The 20625-nt window shown below is 49.3% G+C and overlaps 1 protein-coding gene across 2 annotated transcripts in view; it reads left to right on the plus strand.

Moving 5' to 3' along the window:
* DHX32 (DEAH-box helicase 32 (putative)) overlaps nucleotides 1–20625 on the plus strand; it is a 55112-nt gene that overhangs the window by 25623 nt on the left and 8864 nt on the right. For both annotated transcript variants that reach the window (XM_045809517.2, XM_045809516.2), the window contains exons 3-7: nucleotides 3707–3900; nucleotides 8730–9102; nucleotides 14098–14343; nucleotides 15737–15836; nucleotides 15924–16082. In XM_045809517.2, the coding sequence (XP_045665473.1) occupies nucleotides 3707–3900; nucleotides 8730–9102; nucleotides 14098–14343; nucleotides 15737–15836; nucleotides 15924–16082 (1072 nt within the window). The remainder of the gene's footprint in view (nucleotides 1–3706; nucleotides 3901–8729; nucleotides 9103–14097; nucleotides 14344–15736; nucleotides 15837–15923; nucleotides 16083–20625) is intronic.

Consider the following 20625-nt stretch of genomic DNA (forward strand, 5'->3'; position numbering starts at 1 on the left):
TTGCTAAGGCATCGCACTGGACAGTGGGCCTCAGCGGGCTTAGAGCATTCAGAGGGTGCCTAAAGCCAGAGCAATTGTACCGAGTAGGACAGATGAGTTCGTGTTTCCCTTCGCTTGGCGTGTGCGTCACTCACCGCCGCCGTCCGTGTGTACCTGTCCCCGCAGGGGCTGGGGGTCGTGGGCAGCCAGAGCCACGCTTGAGTGCGCTCTCTGCAGTTAGCCGTGACTTGGGCTCCACTTGTCGTTTGGCTGTGTCAGCAAACATCCGCACGTTAAGCACAGTATGCACGTGGTCCGTCTTTCACTGGTTATTTTAACGGATATAATTTAGAAGAGCTGTTCCTACTTCTGAATTAATTTTTTTGCCTCGTAGGTGAAATAATTCGCTCAGTTGTGGAGGGGGGCAGAAAAGGACAATGAAGACTGTTGGATTGTTATATTTATTGCATTGCCAGACCTATATGATGTTTATACCATTATAGAGGCACTGTAATAATCTATTCTTGCAGCATTCGTTTATAGGAGTGGATAGAAAGAAAAATGCAGTCAAAATCCCCATCAGTAGCTTGGGAACGTGGCCCGTAATTGTTTGAATCAGGTAACGTTCCAGACTTTGAAAGCAGCTGTCCTGGATCTTAGAGTAATAACCATGCCAAATATATTCAGGTGTTCTAGGGAAACTGGATGGCGTAATTTCAGCAACAAGTCTACCTGTGTAAAACGGTGCAGGCCGTCATCATTGGGTTCAGACGCTGCCGTTAGGCTGGGAAGAGTGATTAGAAATGTTAACAGCTGAGAATCTCACGGCTCCCGTTGCCACCTTTGTATAAAGAGGCTTGGAAACACCTGCCATGTGGTGGAAATGACACTAGACGAGGAGTGGGAGGATTTAGGCCAGTTCTGGCTGGGCTGCTCACTGCAGTAGGACTCGGGCAAGGCACCCTTCTCAGACTTTGCTCGTCTGTAAAATGAGTGTGTGGCCGACATGCCTTCGAGAGATTTCCTCCAGCTCTGAAATCGTGTGACTCCTATGCCTGCCTCGAGCTCCGGCCCCTCCCTCCTCCTGGCCTGTTTGACCGTTGCTCTCAGGTTAGCCACACCTGGATGTGCTCCCTTAACAACACCGACCCAACACTCTCCTCCCTCCCGAAGGTCGTCTCTCCCCCCCCCCCAGCTCCTCACTCACCCGCAGAAGCACCTCCTGCTGTTCAGCTTCATTCATTTTATTCTACTTTCCAGTTTTCTCTTCCTGATGGTTGGTGATAGCATGACCCTACTGTTTTTAGTTAGAAAGCATAGTATATTTGTTTCTTAAGCATGCTGTGCTAGTGAGTACTGCTGACGCTCCTTTGCAGTTCATGTCCCTCGGTTTTATTACTTCTAAGTTGTGTCCAGGCCTTTCCCTTTCCTTCTTTTGATCATTACTATGATAGCCTTAAGCTTCCATCCATCCAAATATTTATTATCCCGGTTATGTGTCAGGTCCCCTGTTAAGTACTGGGGAGAATATGAACCACACACGTCCAGCTTAAGGACTCTCCAGTCTAGTAGGGAGACAAAAATTCAAACAAATGGTTTTATTTTTTTAGTTTTTTAAATTTATTTGAGAGAGAGAGAGCGCGAGCCTGAGCGGGGCGAGGGGCAGCTGGAGAAGCCAGACTCCCCGCTGCGCAGGGAGCCTGAAGCGGGCCTTGATCCCGAGACTCCGGCATCATAACCTGAGCCGAAGGCAGATGCTTAGCCTACTGAGCCACCCAGGAGCCCCTCAAACAAACGGTTTGAAAACAGTTTTCAGAATAATGATGTTTAAAGTCTCAGCTAGACACCTAGAGACTGAACCCTGATTTGAAGGGAATCAGGTTAAAAAGTAAGGGTTTGGCAGGAATTAAAAAATGACTTGCTAGGGAATGAGGGAGACAGAACATTTTATGTGAAAAAAAAATTTATGTCAATTCCCACTTAGGTGATCTGGCGACAAGGAAGCAATTCAAGGTAGAGTGTATAGAATCATAGGCTTTTAAGATATTTTTGGAAAGTAAAAGGAATTTGTTCATTCATCAAATATTTATTGAGTAAAATTACTTGAGATTATTTGGTGGCCAAGATAGGTCTCTGGTCTCCCAGAGCTCATACAATAGTGGGGCAGGTGGACCCCCGGAACAGACCAGCAGCTGCAGGAAGGGTGGTCCATGCATGGTCGTTGGGTAGGGCCCTACGGGATCTCCTGCCTAGGGGGTCGCAGTAAGCCTTGTGGAGCAAATGTCTCAGGAGCTTAGACTCGAAGGGTAACTCTTCTGTTCAACCCATTTTATGGAGAAGAAACTGAAGCTTAGAGGAACTGTGATTTACAAATAAACTAGTCGGGCGCCTGGCTGGCTCAGTCAGAAGAGCATGCGGCTCTTGATCTCGGGGTCGTGTGTTCGAGCCCCGTGTTGGGTGAAGAGATTACTAAACAAACCAACCAACCAAATAAACGAACTTGTAGCAAGCCAGGCCTGGAAGTCTGGACTTTGGTCCCTGGAGTGCCTTGTCGTTTCCTGCTGTGCCCGGATTCCACATTTCCTGGGTGCAGTACCTGAAACCTTCATCTTTCAGAGAACAAAGTGGGTGCTGAATAAATTAATTATTGATTAGTTTTCAACCTGTTGACAAGGCTGACACCTATCTGAAAGTGAGGGAACTACATTTGCACTGTTAATTATTAGGGATTAGCATTCTATAGCAGTTCATTTTGGAGTTGTTATGTTTATTTTTCAAACTATAGTGAGGATTAAAATCTAAGAGTTCTATGATGGGTCTACTAAATAGCAAATCTCAAAATAATTAAACATGTTAAAACCTTTAAGTACCTTAGATCTATTTAAAAACCTCTTGGAATGATTTATTTTAAAGCCACACACGTAGCAAAGCATGATTTACTGACAGTACCTACGGTTATAGCATAGAGATGGAACAAGTACTTTCCACTATACTCATTCTGGCGCAGATGAACTCGATAAAGCCGATTGCTCTATAATACATTTTCAGTAAAAGGATTTTTAATATAAATGACTCAACAGCAGCCTTGGAATCGACTCTTTCCAAATCTGGATGGATTGGTTGACTAGCTCACTGGGCTTATTTAACATTGTATTTAGATGATAAATGCCGGTGTATTTTAGCTTCTATTACCAGGGAAATGTTGAGTAGGCTTATCCAGTTATTTTGTTACGCTCATTTAGGTTTAAATGTGCGTGCTTTAATTTGGAGTCCCAATTTTTCATCGACAGGCTATTTAATATTTACATTCTTTAAAATACAGTCGTTGATACTAGAAGCCATATTTTTTTTAGATTTTATTTAAATTCAACGTAGTTAACATATAGTGTAACGGAAGCCATATTTTTGATGGAGCTCTCTTGTAACCAGGAAGAAAATAGCAGCCTGTAAATACGTAAGTCTTTTCAGAAACACAGCTGAGGTTAAAAAGTATTTTTTTTATTTTGCTTTTATTTTTAATCTGCATTTTTTTTTCATCTGGAGGAAGTCAAACTTTCACAGTTCCTGCTGACCCCTGTTTGTTCTAAGCTTTTAATAGGAATGAGTCTATGCAGAACACAGATCGTTCAGAGCTGGTGGAAGAAAGAATTATTTATAAGATGAACCCTTGTTTTCTTGGTGGTTCTCCCAGAGGAAGCTGATCCTGTCTCATTTCTCCCTGTGAAAGGTTCCTCAGTGGTGTGCCGAGTATTGCCTCTCCATCCACTACCAGCACGGCGGCGTGGTGTGCACGCAGGTCCACAAGCCCACGGCGGTGCAGCTCGCCCTCCGCGTGGCAGACGAGATGGATGTGAACATTGGCCACGAAGTTGGCTACGTGATCCCCTTTGAGAACTGCTGCACCAGCGAAACCATCCTGAGGTTGGTCTGGGGGGTTGGGTCTGCAGGGCCCGATGGCACTCGGCTTGTGTTCTACGATCCGAGAGGAGCGTGTTCTCGTAATCTACCTTTTACACGTCTGGAACTGGTCGGCCCGTCACCCGCCAGACATGCGCTGGTGGTTTTCCTACCCTGGCATCATCGGGGATTTCTTGTCTAAACGTCTTCCCCAGCTCCCCGTAATCCTCAGGGAAAAGGTACGACTTGTTAGGTGGGACCCAAGGCCATCAAGCTTGTGCTTCTCGAGCTCCTCATGATGGGTCCATCCAAGTTACCTGTGCGGCAGCCAGGTTGACACGTGTGTGTGGTTCTCTCGTGCCCCCGTGCCCTCTGCCTGGAATGCCGATGCCTCCTCTGGGTGTGGCTGATTCCTTCTAGGCATGCAAGACCCCGGGCGGGGGTCACGACTCCAGGGAGGCTCCCCTCACCCTCCTGTACTGTGCGATGGAAAACACTGCCGGACCTCTGTGGAACTTGGTACCAGCCTCCACGTGGCAGGTTCCATCAGTGTTTGTCTAAGTCTACTTTGCAGAGTCTTACAGGTTCCAAGGATCCTTTTTAGTAGCTACCACAAGGTGAGGGAAAAGGGCATCTTTTTATCTCTGTTTTTACCTTCGCTGTGAGATTTCCTTTACACAGAGGGTTCCGAGAGCTTAACACACAGAGGAACAGAGGAAAGAAAAAAGATAATGGGAAAAATTATCGCCAGCAGTGCTCCGGGCCAGTGTTTCTCAAGAAGTTTTATATCGTAGCCCACATAGAGAGCGGGCCTATCCAGCAGCACCTCGAGGACGTGGTCAGAGCTGCTTGGCCATCCCAAGGGCTTCAGCTGCCCCAGGCACTGCCTGCCCACTCCAAGGGCTGAGGAGACAAGTGTCTTGGGAACAGTATGTCTGCACATCCAGAACCCCTTTGTGTGACACACCATTGGGGAAGCTCTGCTGTAGTGTAACAGGAGTGGTATATATGGTGTGGTGTGGTGTGTGTGGTGTGGTATATGGTATAGTGTGGCCTGGTGTGGTGTGGTGTGGTATGTTATGGTGTGGTATGTTATGGTACAGTGTGGCCTGGTGTGGTGTGGTGTGGTGTAGTATGGTCTGTTATGGTACAGTGTGGTGTGGCCTGGTATGGTGTGGTGTGGTGTGTTATGGTGCAATGTGGTCCAGTGTGGTGTGGTATGGTATGATGTGTGCTACAGTGCAGTGTGGTACGGTGTGGTGTGGTCTTGTATGGTATGGTGTATGGTATGGTATGATGTGGTGTGGTACAGCGCGGTGTGGTACGGTGTAGTGTGGTATTGTATGATATGGTGTGTGCTATGGTATGGTATGATAGGGTGGGGTATGGTGTGGTGTGGTACAGTGTGGTGTGGTATGGGATGGTATGGTCTGGTACGGTGTGGTGTGGTATGGTATGCTGGGTGGTGTGGTATGGTATGCTGGGTGGTGTGGTACAGTGTGGTGTGGTATGGGGTGGTATGGTATGGTGTGTGGTGTGGTACAGTGTGGTGTGGTACGGTGTGGTATGGTATGGTATGCTGGGTGGTGTGGTACAGTGTGGTGTGGTACGGGGTGGTATGGTATGGTGTGTGGTGTGGTATGGTATGCTGGGTGGTGTGGTACAGTGTGGTGTGGTACGGGGTGGTGTGGTATGGTATGGTGGGTGGTGTGGTACAGTGTGGTGTGGTACAGGGTGGTGTGGTATGGTATGGTGGGTGGTGTGGTACAGTGTGGTGTGGTACGGGGTGGTGTGGTATGGTATGGTGGGTGGTGTGGTACAGTGTGGTGTGGTACGGGGTGGTGTGGTATGGTATGGTGGGTGGTGTGGTACGGTGTGGTGTGGTACGGGGTGGTATGGTATGGTACGGTGTGGTATGGTATGGTGGGTGGTGTGGTACGGTGTGGTGTGGTACGGGGTGGTATGGTATGGTACGGTGTGGTGTGGTACGGGGTGGTATGGTATGGTACGGTGTGGTATGGTATGGTATGCTGGGTGGTGTGGTACAGTGTGGTGTGGTACGGGGTGGTATGGTATGGTACGGTGTGGTATGGTATGGTATGCTGGGTGGTGTGGTACAGTGTGGTGTGGTACGGGGTGGTGTGGTATGATATGGTGTGGTGTGGTATGGTATGCTGGGTGGTGTGGTACGGTGTGGTGTGGTACGGGGTGGTATGGTGTGGTGTGGTATGGTATGGTGGGTGGTGTGGTACGGTGTGGTGTGGTACGGTGTGGTGTGGTACGGTGCGGTGTGGTACAGGGTGGTGTGGTGTGGTATGGTATGGTGTAGTACACTGGTGCTGGCTTTTGCGCCCTCATATCCCCAGCATCTCACAAGCTTGTTTCATAGAGAACATAAAGCAAATTTGCTAGTGGAAGGAAGAAATAGTGCCCTCTCCTAGCCAGCTAGAGAGCCTAGAGCGTCCCATGGAAAAGTCTGTGGAGGTTTTTCCCATTCAGAAAGGCCATGTGACTCATTTGGTTTCTACTAAGCTGCTTTCCCGCAAATATTTATCTTAAAAAATGGAAGACACAGGTTTTCAGGCTAGCGTTAAACCATAGGGAATCTTTTCATCAACAGCGAGAGGACTTGAACTTCTTGAAGATCTGTCACCTTCTGCTTTTATAGCCACGGTGTCCCTGAGTCATCAGATTAGTATATATGCATAAACTCTATTATGCAAATGATCTATGAATGAGGCCGAAGAACTAGGTAAAAACCTGTCCTCAAGCTGGACAGGCTCATTCTTTATCCTTTACATTTTGAAGTGGCCTTTCAAATGGTCATGGGATAAATTGAGGGACAGCTCTGACTATAGTCTAAAGTTAATATAGGTATTTTTATATCTGTAATGCCATCTGGACTTTGGAGACCTTTTGGCAGGAACTCTTGGATGTAGTCACTTATAAAATGAAGTATTACGGTATTGTTAATTAATGTGGATCGAGTGTATATTTAATTTTTTTTTTTAGAAAGCCACAGAGGCAAGTAATTGTGGACAAATCTAACAATGTTTTCAGAGTAGGTCAAAGACACATCTCTTGCTGGGCCTTGGGTTCCATGTGATTATTTTATGGCGGTCACCCCCCCACCCCCACCCCAAGCATTCAGTTATGACAGCCAAAGGAAGGGCTACAATTTGTGTTGACATGTTTTTTAGTTCTTATCTGCATGGAGCATTCTCTCTTAGTTCGGACAACAGCTTTCCGCTGTGGGGCTGCTGAGGCGCAGGGACACCTCTGGAGGCGATGTACTCGGTGGCCTGCCTTGGCCCCAGCGGGTTCTGCTTCCTGCTGCCTTGGCTGGGGGGGTCTGGCCCTCACACTGTCTTTTGTATCTGCACTTTGCCATTATTCTCGTTGCTGGGAGACTGTTCTTTCTTCTCCAGCCTGAAATCGCCCGGCCATCGCAGTCTGATTTGTTGCTAACAGAGTTTGAGTCACAGCAAAGAGGCTCAAACTAGTGAAAAGCCCCCTGTGATAAAAGAGAGCAGCCCCCCATCTCCCTCCTGGTAGTCTGTGCTCTGAAGAGGAGTGTCCCCGCCACTTGCTCCCCTGCTCCCCGCATAAGCCACCCGACCTCTCCGGGCTCAGGCTTCGTCACCTGTAAGATGGGGTGCTTACTCTGCCTGCTCACAGGGTTGCTGTGAGGACAAAACGAGCCAATCCGTGGGACTGACACGTGTGAGCGCCTTGTACATGTTAACTAAATTTTCATTATAAAGATAAATCGGAACCAGATTCTGTTTCTAGAGATCTGTGCTAACCATACTTTTTAAAAAGCTCAGATTGAATAGCTATTTAAACGAGAGGCTTTAAAGTGACCTGTTGACTTGGAGGGCAGAGTTCTATACTTGCTATTGTCTTTTTCATTTTCTTTGTAACCTGTTAGTATCTAATTTATCAGGCACATAATAGACCCTTAGTAAATACAATCTTTATGTCTAGTACCATTTTTTAGGATGTTGTATTTAACAACTTTTAGTTCTTCTATAAGCTTTTTCGTGGCTTTTTTTGAAACCGTGAATATCTAAATACTATATAGCTAAAATAGTCTTTCTGAACCAGGTGTCCAGACTTGTAGAAGTGATACATAAATTGCAAATATGGACCCCCTAGAACATAGATTTTAAAAGAATTACTCATATTTTCATTCAAGGTCAAATTCAGTACATTTAATTTTGGAAAATATTAATAAAACTATCCTATATTTTATTTTTAGCTTTCAGAAATTCTGTTTTAGGAATTTGAAATATAAACTACATTTCCTGAAACCTTAACAATCTGTATTTTTTTTTTTTTATAGTTATCAGGAGCAGCACTTTTTAAAGCACTGTACACATGATCTTATTAACACAAAGGTAGGAAGTAGATCTCTGTGTTATGGAGAAAACTGAAGCTTCGTGTAGTTTTAGGATTGAGCCTTAGTATTCCCTTAGCGTTACACAATCATCTGGAAGCCCCAGGCCTTGCCGAGTCTAGCAGAGTTTTAAATAAGTCACCATCTTCCTCTTTCTAATGAAGCCTTGATGTATTTCCATAACACACCGCCTCCTCCTGGCAGAGAACATTCCTCCCTATAAGATCAGTGCGTAGAGGAGTTTTTGCTGAGAAGGGAATAGGTGCAATTTCTAACGTGAAGGAAGTAGCATAGATTTGAACGATTTGTTTTTAGACCCGAGTCGGTAGTAGCGTGTGATGGTGTCACGCTAACTCCTCAGTTAGAGAGCGGGTGTAGCCGAAGCGTTTGTGGTGGTCTTTGGAGTCTCTGGCTTTTCCTAAGGGCCTCTGACTTTCCTGTGGCTTCTTCGTAGGTACTGCACGGATGACATGCTGCAGAGAGAGATGATGTCCAGCCCTTTCCTGGGCAGCTATGGGGTCATCATCTTGGATGACGTCCATGAGAGAAGCATGGCCACCGACGTGTTACTGGGGCTTCTGAAGGATGTTTTACTGGCACGACCGGAACTGAAGCTCATAATTAACTCCTCCCCGCACCTGATCAGCAAGCTTAGCTCTTATTACGGCAACGTGCCTCTCATAGAAGTGAAAAAGCAGCACCCGGTGGAGGTCGTGCACCTGAGCGGGGCTCAGACGGAGCCCTTGGAGTCTGTCCTACGCCTCATCTTTGAAATCCACCAGTCCGGTGAGAAGGGGGACATTGTAGTCTTTCTGGCCTGTGAACAAGTAAGTAAGTAAGAATCTGGCCCAGCAGAGTCATCGGGTTCCTCGGGGGGAACTTTTAATAATTAACACGCAGGTGTCCGTTTGCTGACTCACTGTTTAAACATCTGGTTCCAGCACGGCCCTTCTGTGGAGTGCTCGGGAAGCCGGGCCAGCAGGGTCAACAAGACGCGCCCCGGGCGGAGGGCAGGGGAGGCGCTCGGGCCCGCCGCAGAGGTCGCCCCGGTGCCCTCGGGCTGAGTCCCCGGGCCGCCCCGGATGCCCCGCCGCTGCTGCGCCCGCCTGCTCGGGTGGTCGCAGAGGGAAGGTGCGCACGGACTCCCGTCACACTCTCGGCTGCCTCCCGCACGACCAGGAGCGTTTGCCGCAGAGGAGGACCGTCCCCTAAGCACCTGACAGAGGGCGAAGGAAAAAAAAAGTTCCCACCGATGTTCCTACAATAGTCAGTGGAGTGAGGCAGAAAGAGAAAATTTCTAGCGTACCCAGAAGGCTTTCTCCCTACACAGGGGCTCCTTTTCTTAAAAGATGAATGAGGGAGACGGTTGGGCATCTGCCTTCGGCTGGGGTCATGATCCCGGGGTCCTGGGATCGAGTCCCACCCACGTCAGCCTCCCCGCTGAGCGGGAGTCTGCTTCTCCCTCTGCCTTGCTCGTTCTCTCTCTCTCTTGCTCTCTCTCAAATAAATAACATCTTTTTTAAAAAACACGAATGAGAAAAATCTGACTTGGATTCAGAAAAATACGTTTTCAAAAGAACAATTAGAAATGTAGAACTGAACATCTGTTAGTGCTTTTACATGGTCAAGGTGCCATTCAGGGTTGCATTGGATTTTGTTTTTGTTTTTAATTGCATCTATTCAGTGGCCCTATTTCCCCTCTAGTACTCTGTTGGCCGAATCTAGAAGCTTCCAGAATCTCAAGAACTATATCTTTCTTCTTACAGACTAATTTTCTGGTCTTTTTTTTTTTTTCCTACCCATCATCTTAGTAAAAGTACTGGTTTCTAGTAGACCATGACCCAAATATGTAGTGATTCCAGGGATTAAGCAGAAACCAAAAAGGAAATGGTTTGATATTGGCTGAGCCACCAGCTGAACAAAGTATCGGCCCTCATCAGAGTCTTAAATTTCACATGTTTTCAGAAATACTTACAGAAGTATTTATTCTGTTTTACGTTCAGAACATAAAGGATGACTGACCCTCCTAGCTTCAGGAACCTTAGGCAGATTTTACCTGCTTCCATAAAGAAAGTAATTTAGAATCTCAAATATATGGTAACTGTAGCATATTTATCTGTTTTTCATATATAGACTATATGGTTTCTTCAATAGGAGATCTGCCTATTACACTGATCTATTATCATTTCCTAATCCTGCATGATTCAAGATACTCTAGAAAGTCCTGAGGAAAGTAATAAAATGATTAGGCAGCCAGGAGAAGGATTGATGAAGATAATTAGAGGTTCTCAGTGTAACCCAGAGAAGCCTTAGGAAGGGAAGAATGGCAGAATTAGCAGTCAATCACCAGGAGAAAAAGAAGACAGAAGTTTTGGGGCGGGCGGGCAGAAAGGTATAATTAAGACTGATTGAATGAATAGTCCTCCTTCAAGTCAGAGTAAGCAAAAATTTCCAAATGGATTTTTTTAAAGATTTTATTTTAGAGAGCAGGGGGAGGAGCAGAGGGAGAGAGACAAGCAGACTCCATGCTGAATGCAGATCCTGCCACAGGGCTGCATCCTATGACCTGAGCTGAAATCAAGAGTTGGCGCTTAACTGAGCCAACCAGGTGCCCCGCAAAATGGATTTTTGAAAAATAACGTTCATGACAGAATTGGGGATAGTGGATGGTCTTAAGAAAGGTATTTGATTCTTATAAGTTTAATATAAGCTATAATTAATGACGTGGTGACTTTTGAAATGTCAGACCTTAGGAGATGCGTTTTTACCCGGGCCGGTAGTAGAAACTGGAAAACCCCAGGGCTTACAAAGGCATATACTCTTTTATGAAGTGGGACCAGAAAGACGTTTCCTGTGCCGAAAGTGTAGCGTAGAGCCTGAAAACCCAGCAAGTGACCGTGTGACGCAGGCTGCAGGCCGGATTCTGCGATTCCAACCTCGGAGGGTGTGCCGTGATGGGGGGCTGCAGGTCTGATCCCGTCCTGGGATCTCTGAGGGAGGCTCCCTGGTGTCCGCAGGCTCACGGCAGAGGCCTGGGTCGGCGGCATCGTGCTGGCCTCAGCACAGCTCTGCCGGACCAGCTTTCCCTCCCAGTTCAGCTCTGCACCGCAGCTGGCGTTGCTTCTCCCCGCCTCTCGCCTAACTAACCGGACACGCTTCATCTCCTGCCGGACATTCCTCTTTTCTTCTTTACGGCGGACATCGGCGTCACCATTCAGATATTCCTCTCCTGGGGCGCCTGGGTGGCTCAGTCTGTGAAGCATCTGGCTCCTGGTTTCGGCTCAGATCATGATCTCAGGGTCGTGGGATATCAGGCTGTGTGCGGAGTATGGAGTCGGCTTAAAGTTCTCCCTCTCCCTCTTTCCGCCCCCCACCCCTGCGTGCACTCTCTCTCTAAAAAAAAAAAAAAAAAAAAAAATACTCCTTTCCTGTGATCTTGCAGTTTGTCTCTGAAAAATCCGCCTTGCTCTGAAAGCCACATGAACCACTGTTGCTCATTTCCTCCCGTACTATTTGAAGCTTTCTTAATTTCTATATAAAACTTTAAAATCTGCCATGGCAGTTAAATGTCCTAGGAATGCAAGCAGTCAAGTACGTGAACAGAAATGTACTGCTTGTCATTTTTTATTTTAAGAGCTACATTTATAATCGTAGAAATACTCTCCATTTTGGGTTGGCGAGCATTAGGGTCCCTCACGCGTGCTGTCAGCGCTGGCCTAGCCCCTCACCGGCTCTGGATTGATCCCCACGGCCCCATGCTGCCCCGCGTCTTGACACGTAATCGAGACTTTGAGCCCTCAGTGTGTCTAGTTCCTCATTACTTAACTGTCTTTTAACTTGGAAAAGTGAAATATGTTAAGTAGAGAACGAAGTTGAGATTTATGGTCCCAAGGGCCCAATTACAGTGCCCCTCTAAACTGTCCCAAAAAGGCACTGTCGGTTTGAAGGTTTTCTGGGAAATGCTCTGTGCAGTTGTGCGCCTTTCATTTGGGAGGTTGGGGACCCCCCTTCAGTGTGTCTTGTGCTTTCCATGGCTTTGCAGGGGATCCTGGGAAGGCCCCACGTAGGTCAGTGCACTGTACCCACTGGGTAAGAAGGAAGTGTAAACGGTTGGAAGCAGATACATACATTGAGCATTTTTTTTTCAAATTCTGAAGGTTATGGCCTCAAAGCCCTGTGCCGGCTGAGCCTGCAGGGTCTAAACCACGTAGAGCGTGGATTTCTGTTTAGCTCTGCTTGTTTCCTTTTGAAGACTTCTTTTATGCTTTTTTCTTTCTCCATTTGGAACAAACCTCAAGCTTAGAACCCACATATAACCAAGAAGGTTTAGCAAGTAGAAGCAAATAAAAAATCAGTGGCCCAGATTACCTTTTAAGCAGTATTCTGAGAGAGTAAGAGAAACGTTTCAGTGCAATTTGAAGGTTTATTTTGAAAAATAATTGCTCACGAGCGGGCTGCTGGGATCCGTCTTCTTCTCCAACTCCAGCAGCGCCTGTGGACAGCCTGCTTGAGGGGGGTCATCCGGGAGGAACGGGGGGCATCCTGGGGGGCCTAGCAGCGGCCACTGGCAGGGACGCACAGCCCATGTTCCTGCTCCCCCTGTAATTTCTAACAGGCTGTTCTCACATATGATGATGGTGTGGTCAGAATTATAAGTTTGTTCTGATTGTCCCAATCGGTAAGTTTTCATTCATTACGATCCACAGTTACACTCTCTGCTTGGTAGACCTCTGCCCCAGGAAGCCACCTCTGTGGGACACGTACACAGGAGAACATAACTGGACACCTGCTTGCATGGAGGTCTCTGCTCTGCTTCCTGGGGCCTCCCCACAGCTCAGGAATAACTTTCAGGCAGCTCACCTGTGATGCCATTTTTCCAGGCAGATCTGTCCTACAAAACCCTTCTGCAAATGAACTGAAGGAAGGAGAATGAGTGAGCTACTGCACTGGAAAACGGAATAGGGCTTAAAACTTGAAGGGTCACAGAAAGTCATCTTTTTTTTAGAATTTTAGTGAAATCTAATGAATGAAATGAGGCTTCTTCCATTGGGTAGTTTGTTAGTTGGGCTCTTTAAGAAAGCAGAAATTTTAGAAATATATATTTAAAAAGTATAAGAATTAAACTGACAACTTTTTTACACGAGGCTCTAAAAAACAAGTCGTATTTGAGAAATAGAAAAATACTATCTAAAATGCCTTGCTTTTTTGAGCATTTCACAGCAGTTACTTACTTATGTATAGTTTTAGGGGAAATAATTTACTTTTTTTCCAATACATTTGGCAGTGAAACAATTTAAAAGGATATTTCTAAATGCCTAAATCACGCCAAGGTGTATAAATTAGCAGCGACTATTTCCTGCCTCCCTCATTGCACGTATGCTGTCTTAAATTGCTCATGGGTCAGGACAACTTTCAGAGTGACCCAGAGACCCTGATTACAGAACGTGTCTGTGTCTGTGCTTTCGTTGGAAATCTGGAGATCGTTTTATAATTCTTAACCCTGCCACCGTTAGAGACAGTGATGCATCAAGCTAGAAACAGGCTAATGCATGAAGGCAAGGTAGTGCACTTCACGAGAGGAAAACCATCTCGGACTAAAAGCAATAAAATTGTTTATAAATCATATTTAACTTCCCCAAAGAAATGTTCTCGTCCAGTTACATCTTCTTTTCATGTAACGATTCACACAGACGATGCAGGCATCTCTTTCCTTGTACACATTATGCAGGTTTTGCCTATAGTTTTAATTAGACGTTTTTTTAAAGTAGTTAAGTTTGTGACATGTCCGTTCTCATGGATGACGTCGTTATTTTTTACTGTAGGATATTGAGAAAGCCTATGAAATCGTCTGTCAAGAAGGATCTAACTTAAACCCAGATCTTGGAGAGCTGGTGGTCGTTCCTTTGTATCCAGAAGAGAAATGTGCATTGTTCAAGCCAAGTGATGAAACGGAGAAAAGATGCCAAGTTTATCAGAGGAGAGTGGTGCTAACCGCCAGCTCCGGAGAGTCTTTGATCTGGAGCAACTCTGTCAAATTTGTCATCGATGTGGGCGTGGAAAGGAGAAAGGTGATTGTTGTCATGTAGGTGGGCCAGCTGCTGCTGACTGTCCTTGGGCTCCTGCCGCTGGATCCACTGGGGAGCGCGGCCGGAGCACGTGAGCTGGGGCAGAGGGAAGGGCTTGCTCACGCGTCACTGCCTTTCCTTAGCACGTCGGTGATCCGCAAACCGAGCTGGTGGAGGTGCCGCAGGAAGACAGGTGCTAAAGCACGGAGGTGGGGTTCTCCTCGTCAGCGGCTCGCCTCCAGCTCAGGGGCTGGCAAGGCCAGTTGTCGGACGCCTACGCCGGCCTTTCCCTGTGTACACTCCGGAGTATTTTTGAGAGCCCCCTGACCAAAATAATTAGCATCTTCCCTGAGGCGACTTACCAGAAATTAGTTTCAAGTACACGGACTTTAATTTCACCCAATTTTAGCTTTAACGTTGATATGATAAAAATTCTATCCTAAACTTTTAAAAATATTTTTTACAACTACCTTTAAAGAAAAAAATTAGGAAACATGGAAGTAGGATATCTCAAACTCTCAAAGACACTGGAACTTGAGAAATCCTAGCATTTAAGAACTGAAAGAACCTACCCAAGTATTGATCCGTTTCACGTTGGTAGAGATGACGTAGCTTTTATCCCTCGAGGAAACTGGGTCTCCTAGTATCTTACTGTCCTACCGCGACAGCAGCTCCAGCCATTCCGAAGGCTCCCTTGGAACCTGTCTGGGCTAAGAAGTCACTGTTGGTGCCATATGCAGCTTTTTTTTTTTTTTTTTTTTTTTTAGCATTCAACCCTCTCTCTCTTTTTTTTTAAAGATTTTATTTATTTGACACAGAGACAGCCAGCAAGAGAGGGAACACAAGCAGGGGGAGTGGGAGAGGAAGAAGCAGGCCCCCAGTGGAGGAGCGTGATGCGGGGCTCGATCCCAGAGCACTGGGATCACGCCCTGAGCTGAAGGCAGAAGCTTAACACCTGAGCCCCCCAGGCGCCCCCATATGCAGCTTTAGTCTGAGCTGATCTGACTGGAAATGCTCAGCTGTTACCCAGGCCAGCCCGCTGCGATCCCAGTTTGACTAGAACCTGGAAGAGCAGCACCGGCAGAGATAAGCTTTCCGATCTGCCGTCCTCACGGTTGTGCTTTGAGAGGTGACACTGCTAGCATTTCAGGAGATGGTACAGAGGTCCCCTATTTGTGGAACCTACAATGAAAGCAGACAACTTGAAACCCGTTTGTTAAGGTGCTGGCAGTTTCTGTCTCAAGGCAAGTGAAAAACCAATAGGATCCAGAGAGAATGAGTCCACAGCAGAGCATTTCACGCAGTGAAGTGCTACAGACCACACGCTCCCCCGGTCCGGCGAGCCTGCGAGCTCTAGAGTGATCTGATGGTAAGGGTGCTGTCTTTCCGTTTGCAGGTGTACAACCCCAGAATAAGAGCGAACTCACTCGTCACGCAGCCCATCAGCCAGAGCCAAGCAGACATGCGCAAGCAGATTCTCGGTTCGTCGTCTTCAGGTAGCACCACGGTCACGAAAACTGCTGTAAATTCCTGTACGAAGGGGACCTAGAGACGTTAAAACCACTCTCCTCGGTTTCTTCCAGGGAAACTCTTCTGTCTGTACTCTGAGGAATTTGCCCGCAAAGACATGCGGCCCCTTAAGCCAGCGGAGATGCAGGAGGCCAACCTCACCAGCATGGTTCTCTTCCTGAAGAGAATAGACATCGCGGGCTTGGGCCACTGCGACTTCATGAACAGACCAGGTAGCTTTGTGCTCGGAGCTCGCGGGGCTCGTGACGGGCCCCCTTTCCTCCTGCCCGGCCCAGTCCGAAGAGCAGGTGGCCCTCGGCAGTGCAAGCCGGCATGGAGGTTTGGCTTGTACAAGCATTTTTCCCTTTAGAGGTAAACACTTTCTGAAGGAATTTTTTAACAAGCCTCTAGAAGTATCTGCCTTGACAGTGGAGAATCGTCAGCCACTGACCCCTGGAGCCCAGGAGGCTAGGCCTGAGAGACCCAGCGGGGTCTGAGTGTGGCCTCTGAGGCTGCCTGCAGCCGAGGGCAGGGGACTTCTGGTGGCCTTCGGGTTTCCTGGTGGGACATGGGTCAGCCAACAGTCCTTCCTCCTGTACCATACTGTCACACAGGGGAGCTCCCCTAGAAGTTCCCTCCTTTGTAATTAAGGGCCAGCTTTTCTGTGAAGGGGTAAGGCTCTTAAGCCTAGGACCGAGACTCCGTAGTTACAAGCCAGCCATGGTTCTCCAGGGATCTCTCCTCTGGTGGGTCCCGTCACCCAGGAGGTGCTGGCGTTCTCCCCTCCAGTACCGCCCCTCCCTTGCTGGGACCATGGTTGCTCTGTGGAACACCAGCAGAGTGCTGCAGAAAGGCCGAGAAAGCATGGGGCAGGCGGCTTCAGCGGTATGCGGGGCAGCCATGCCGCATGCTTAGCTCGGGAAGAGAAGCCGGGACCTTCTCTTCTTAGCCTTGCACCTTCTCGCACATTCCCAGTTGGCTTCTCCTACCCGGTGGGTGAACGCTGCTTCCGCTCTGCTTTCAGTGTCGAGGGGGTGACGCTGGCTATGGAGTTTAAAATGTCAGCAGTCAGCCGGCAAAGAAGGGTTGAAAGCAGCAAATGCTCTCCTTGTTCTTGTCCATTTAAACATCCTCCTGTCCTCCCAGGGAGAACAGCAGTACCGTCTGTGTGGCCCGTGCAGACATAGTCATTCAATGCCGCAACAGCCCTCTGAGGCAAATGCTCTGATCCGCTCCATTTTACAGATGAGGAAACGGAGTCACAGAAATTAGGTCACGTACACAGAGAAGGCGAACGCTCTGCTAGTGTCTCCTTAAACACACCGGAACCCCGTGGGCCTAAACAACTCTCCTAGTCGTCTGTGCCCTTTTCCTTAGGAAGGTTCTCTGGTGCTTCTCCACCGCACCCTCAGACCTCCAGCACCCCACCCTGGAGCCGGCAGGGGCGGGTCAGATGCGGCTTGCTGAGCGTGGCCTGCCGGGGCTTGAGCAGAAAGGGGCACCTTCCACTGGGCTCCCCCTGCCCGCCGCCGCCCCCCGCAAGGCTAGCGCTAGTCCTCAGTCCCCTGCCCCTTCCTCAGGCAGCCCCTTCTCACCACCCGCGTCCAGGTGGTTGTCACCGCGGGCACGGCCGCTTTGCGCCCTGGCCCACAGCCTAGCTTCGCCAAACCTGAGTGGGTATTTGACCCCCCGTAAAGCTTCCTGATTTCAAGTGTTGATTGCCCCTTGGTGGTGTTCTAGTTTCACTCGTGCTTTAATACAAAGGAATCCCTTCCTTTTTTTCACACTTTAGACCAGTTGTTGAAACTTTCAGTACATTTCTGGAAGAGGGTAAACGACAGCCTACTGATCTGGGTGTTATTTGTCAAATGTGCACAAGAGAGCCGTGAGCCAAAAGGCCTCGTAAGCGGAGAGCATGCCTGGAAACAGTGTAATTGCTGCTTTTCTACAATGTTTTCTCTCAGTTCCTGTATTTTTCAGTTGTTTCATCCAGCGGTGCCAGTAGGATTTACGAGCGCTTGAGAAGTACGTTATTTTCTTTACCCTTGCTCAAGTATTTCTGAAAGTGGTAGGATTTGGAGTAGGTTAAGTAAGAGGAAGATCCCTCCAAAGATGCCAGCCTTTGAAGTGAAAAGGTGCAAAGGAGAATGGACGGCGGAGAGCATCCGCTGCGGTGGACACACCGATCTGGGAAGGAGCAGCTCGGGGACAGCAGCGGCCCGAGAATAGGACCCAGAGTTGGAGCGTGCATGCGGCAGCCTCAGCTGGGTGGGTTCATTGTCAGGGGGGTAGGAGTGATGGGGACTGTCGTGAGCTAGACGGGGCAGGGGGCCCAGGCAGGCCAGCAGGGCTGCTGGCATCGTTCCTGTGGCCTCTGTCCCGTAACTGTCCAGCTGCCATCCCCCTTCTCCTTTTGACGGTCCTTCTGGCCGCTGAGGAAGATAGTGAGGGTCTCTGCCATGTGCCCCCATTTCTCGGGTTTCTCCTCAGTGACCTCAGAGTTTCAGACAGCGCGGCCTTTGTGGGAGGCCAGTCGGCCATGGTGACCCCGAGAGACCTTGCAGAGACCGTGCTCTGCAGAAACACGCTTCATTTTGGAACTTTGCTCTTCCAGCTCCAGCGCCACCGCTCATCTCTCAGGCCCAGAATCACCACGTGTTACTCCCCAGGCATCTTCTTGGTTCCAGACAGATGTTTGGTGAACTTTCCGTGAAGGGAGGAGACACAGCCTTTGTCAAAAGCAAACCACGAAGCACAGCGGTGCAGAAGAATCCCTCGCTCTCCGGTGGCCCCCCTGTGCGGCTTGGGCCCAGAGCCAGTAATGGGGGGCAGAGGGTTATTAGCTCAGCGGTTTATTGTCTCCGGACAATGCGCACCTAACTGCGTTCTGCTGTGCTGGGGAAAAGCTAACCGTGGATTCACTCTGACTCATCATTTTAGAGGGAAAAAAAGATGACGCTTGCAGCTGATGCATTTAGCTCAGCTTACCACTGGAGTTCGCCGGTGCAGCAAACCCGTTCCCTTGTCGGGATTCACGAGCCGTGTGAAAATGAATTTGGCATAACTGGGCTACAGGCTATTCATTGAACTCCCTTGATATAGATCTCTTCAAAAAAAAAAAAAAAAGAGTCCGTTGTTTTTTCTTCCCTGAAGATTGACCTCTGTCGTGAGCGACGCCGTCACCGTTGATCTGATCAGGAGGCCCAGGGTCAGCTGAGCACGTCTCCCCAGGGAGGGCACCGGCACGGACACCGAAACTGGGCACAAACAAGCAGAAACATACCAGCCTGCACCGGATGTCGTCTTTGTGTCTGGAGGCGGAGCTCGTGGGGGTGGTGGCCGGACGACTGGCTTTGGAATCATCCGGGAGGAATGAACCCGCACACAGGCTTGCCAGACGTGGCGGGCAGGACGAGACCGAGCGCTCGAGGAGACGGGCGAGAACGCAGGGCCAGAATCACGTCGTGGCCGCAGAGGCCAGCACTGGTCAGCGGAGGAGGGATTAGAGATGCTGCAGGCGCTTGATCTGCGGTCATCCTGCAGGAAGTTCACCAGAGTCAGGAGTCAGCATCTTCTAGAATCCCGTCTGCCGCAGGAAAGCCTCATTCGTGTGCGCACTGGCGAAGCGCCTCCGCTTGTCTCTGCGTCACTGGAAACGTGACAGTCTGTACTCCAGAGGAGAGCGGAGACAGAAGGGGCCGCAGACGCCACGTGCACGGCCGGCGCTCACAGACAGCCTCGCCGCAGACCCCCGCACCGGCTGCCGGCCGCCCCCCAGCAGCCCCGGACGTGAGCAGACAGTCTGACGCCACACGGGCGGGAAGCCCCTGCCTAGATGTCTGCATCAGTGACGGTCACACTCGCAGAGTGGAGTGCTGTGTTCGGGTGGCGGGCAGGAGTAGGAAAAAGAGGCACGGATATGCTAGAACAACCGCAGAGCTGCCGAGTGAGGAGCCTGGAGGGTCTTGGAAGCAACAAAGTAACTTTTCAGAAAGTGAAGATGACAACGGCAGAGATTTTAGAAGGCACAGAACGGAAGCATTTTCAGCTTTTGATTCTCTCATTAGGCTCTTCGTGGGTCCCGTGAGCACGTGACTTATTGGCCAGGCCAGGACGCTGGGGGGTGAGAGGGGGCGTTGTTCATAATTAAGCCAGGGTGAGCCGTGGGAACGGGCCGTGCTCGGCCGGCTGGGGCAGGGGGCCCCGGATGAGGGGCCGCACCAGGGAGCTCAGGCTCCCGAGCCGACTGCCAGGGCTCCAGTCCCGGCCCCCCACTCGCTGTGTCACCCCCGGCATTGTGTCACCCCCTTGGGCCTCAGTTTCTTCATCTGAATGCGAGTATAATCAAAGTAATTGGCTCTTGGAGTTGTCAGGATAACTCCGTTCACGTGACTGGCATATAGTGAAGACTGTGGCTGTCCCCACCTGCGCGACTGCTCCCTGAGCTCGGAAACAGGCCTGTGGGCCCTGAGCTGCAGAGGTCCCTACGAAGGGCGGTCTTCACCGTGTGAGAAGCAGATACGGGGCCACAGGCATTGGGAGGCAGCAGCGGGCTGCCCCTGGGGAGCCACCGTCGATCCCAGCAGAGCGTCGGACTTGGAGCCAGCAGACGCACGGCAGGTGCAGAGGCCGGGCCCTCGTCCCGGTCGTGCAGCCGCGGAGACAGGCTGCCGAGGCCAGAGCCTCCGGAACGTCACTTACCTTTTCCTCCTCGTGGCGTGCGGGTACAGGCATGCCTCTCGTGTCGGGGCTCCGAAGAGCTTCACAGGAGCTTAA

The sequence above is a fragment of the Ursus americanus genome, chromosome 6 (genome assembly GCF_024610735.1).
Source record: "Ursus americanus isolate L20-20 chromosome 6, mUrsAme1.1.p, whole genome shotgun sequence".
In the NCBI taxonomy this organism is placed as follows: Eukaryota; Metazoa; Chordata; class Mammalia; order Carnivora; family Ursidae; genus Ursus; species Ursus americanus.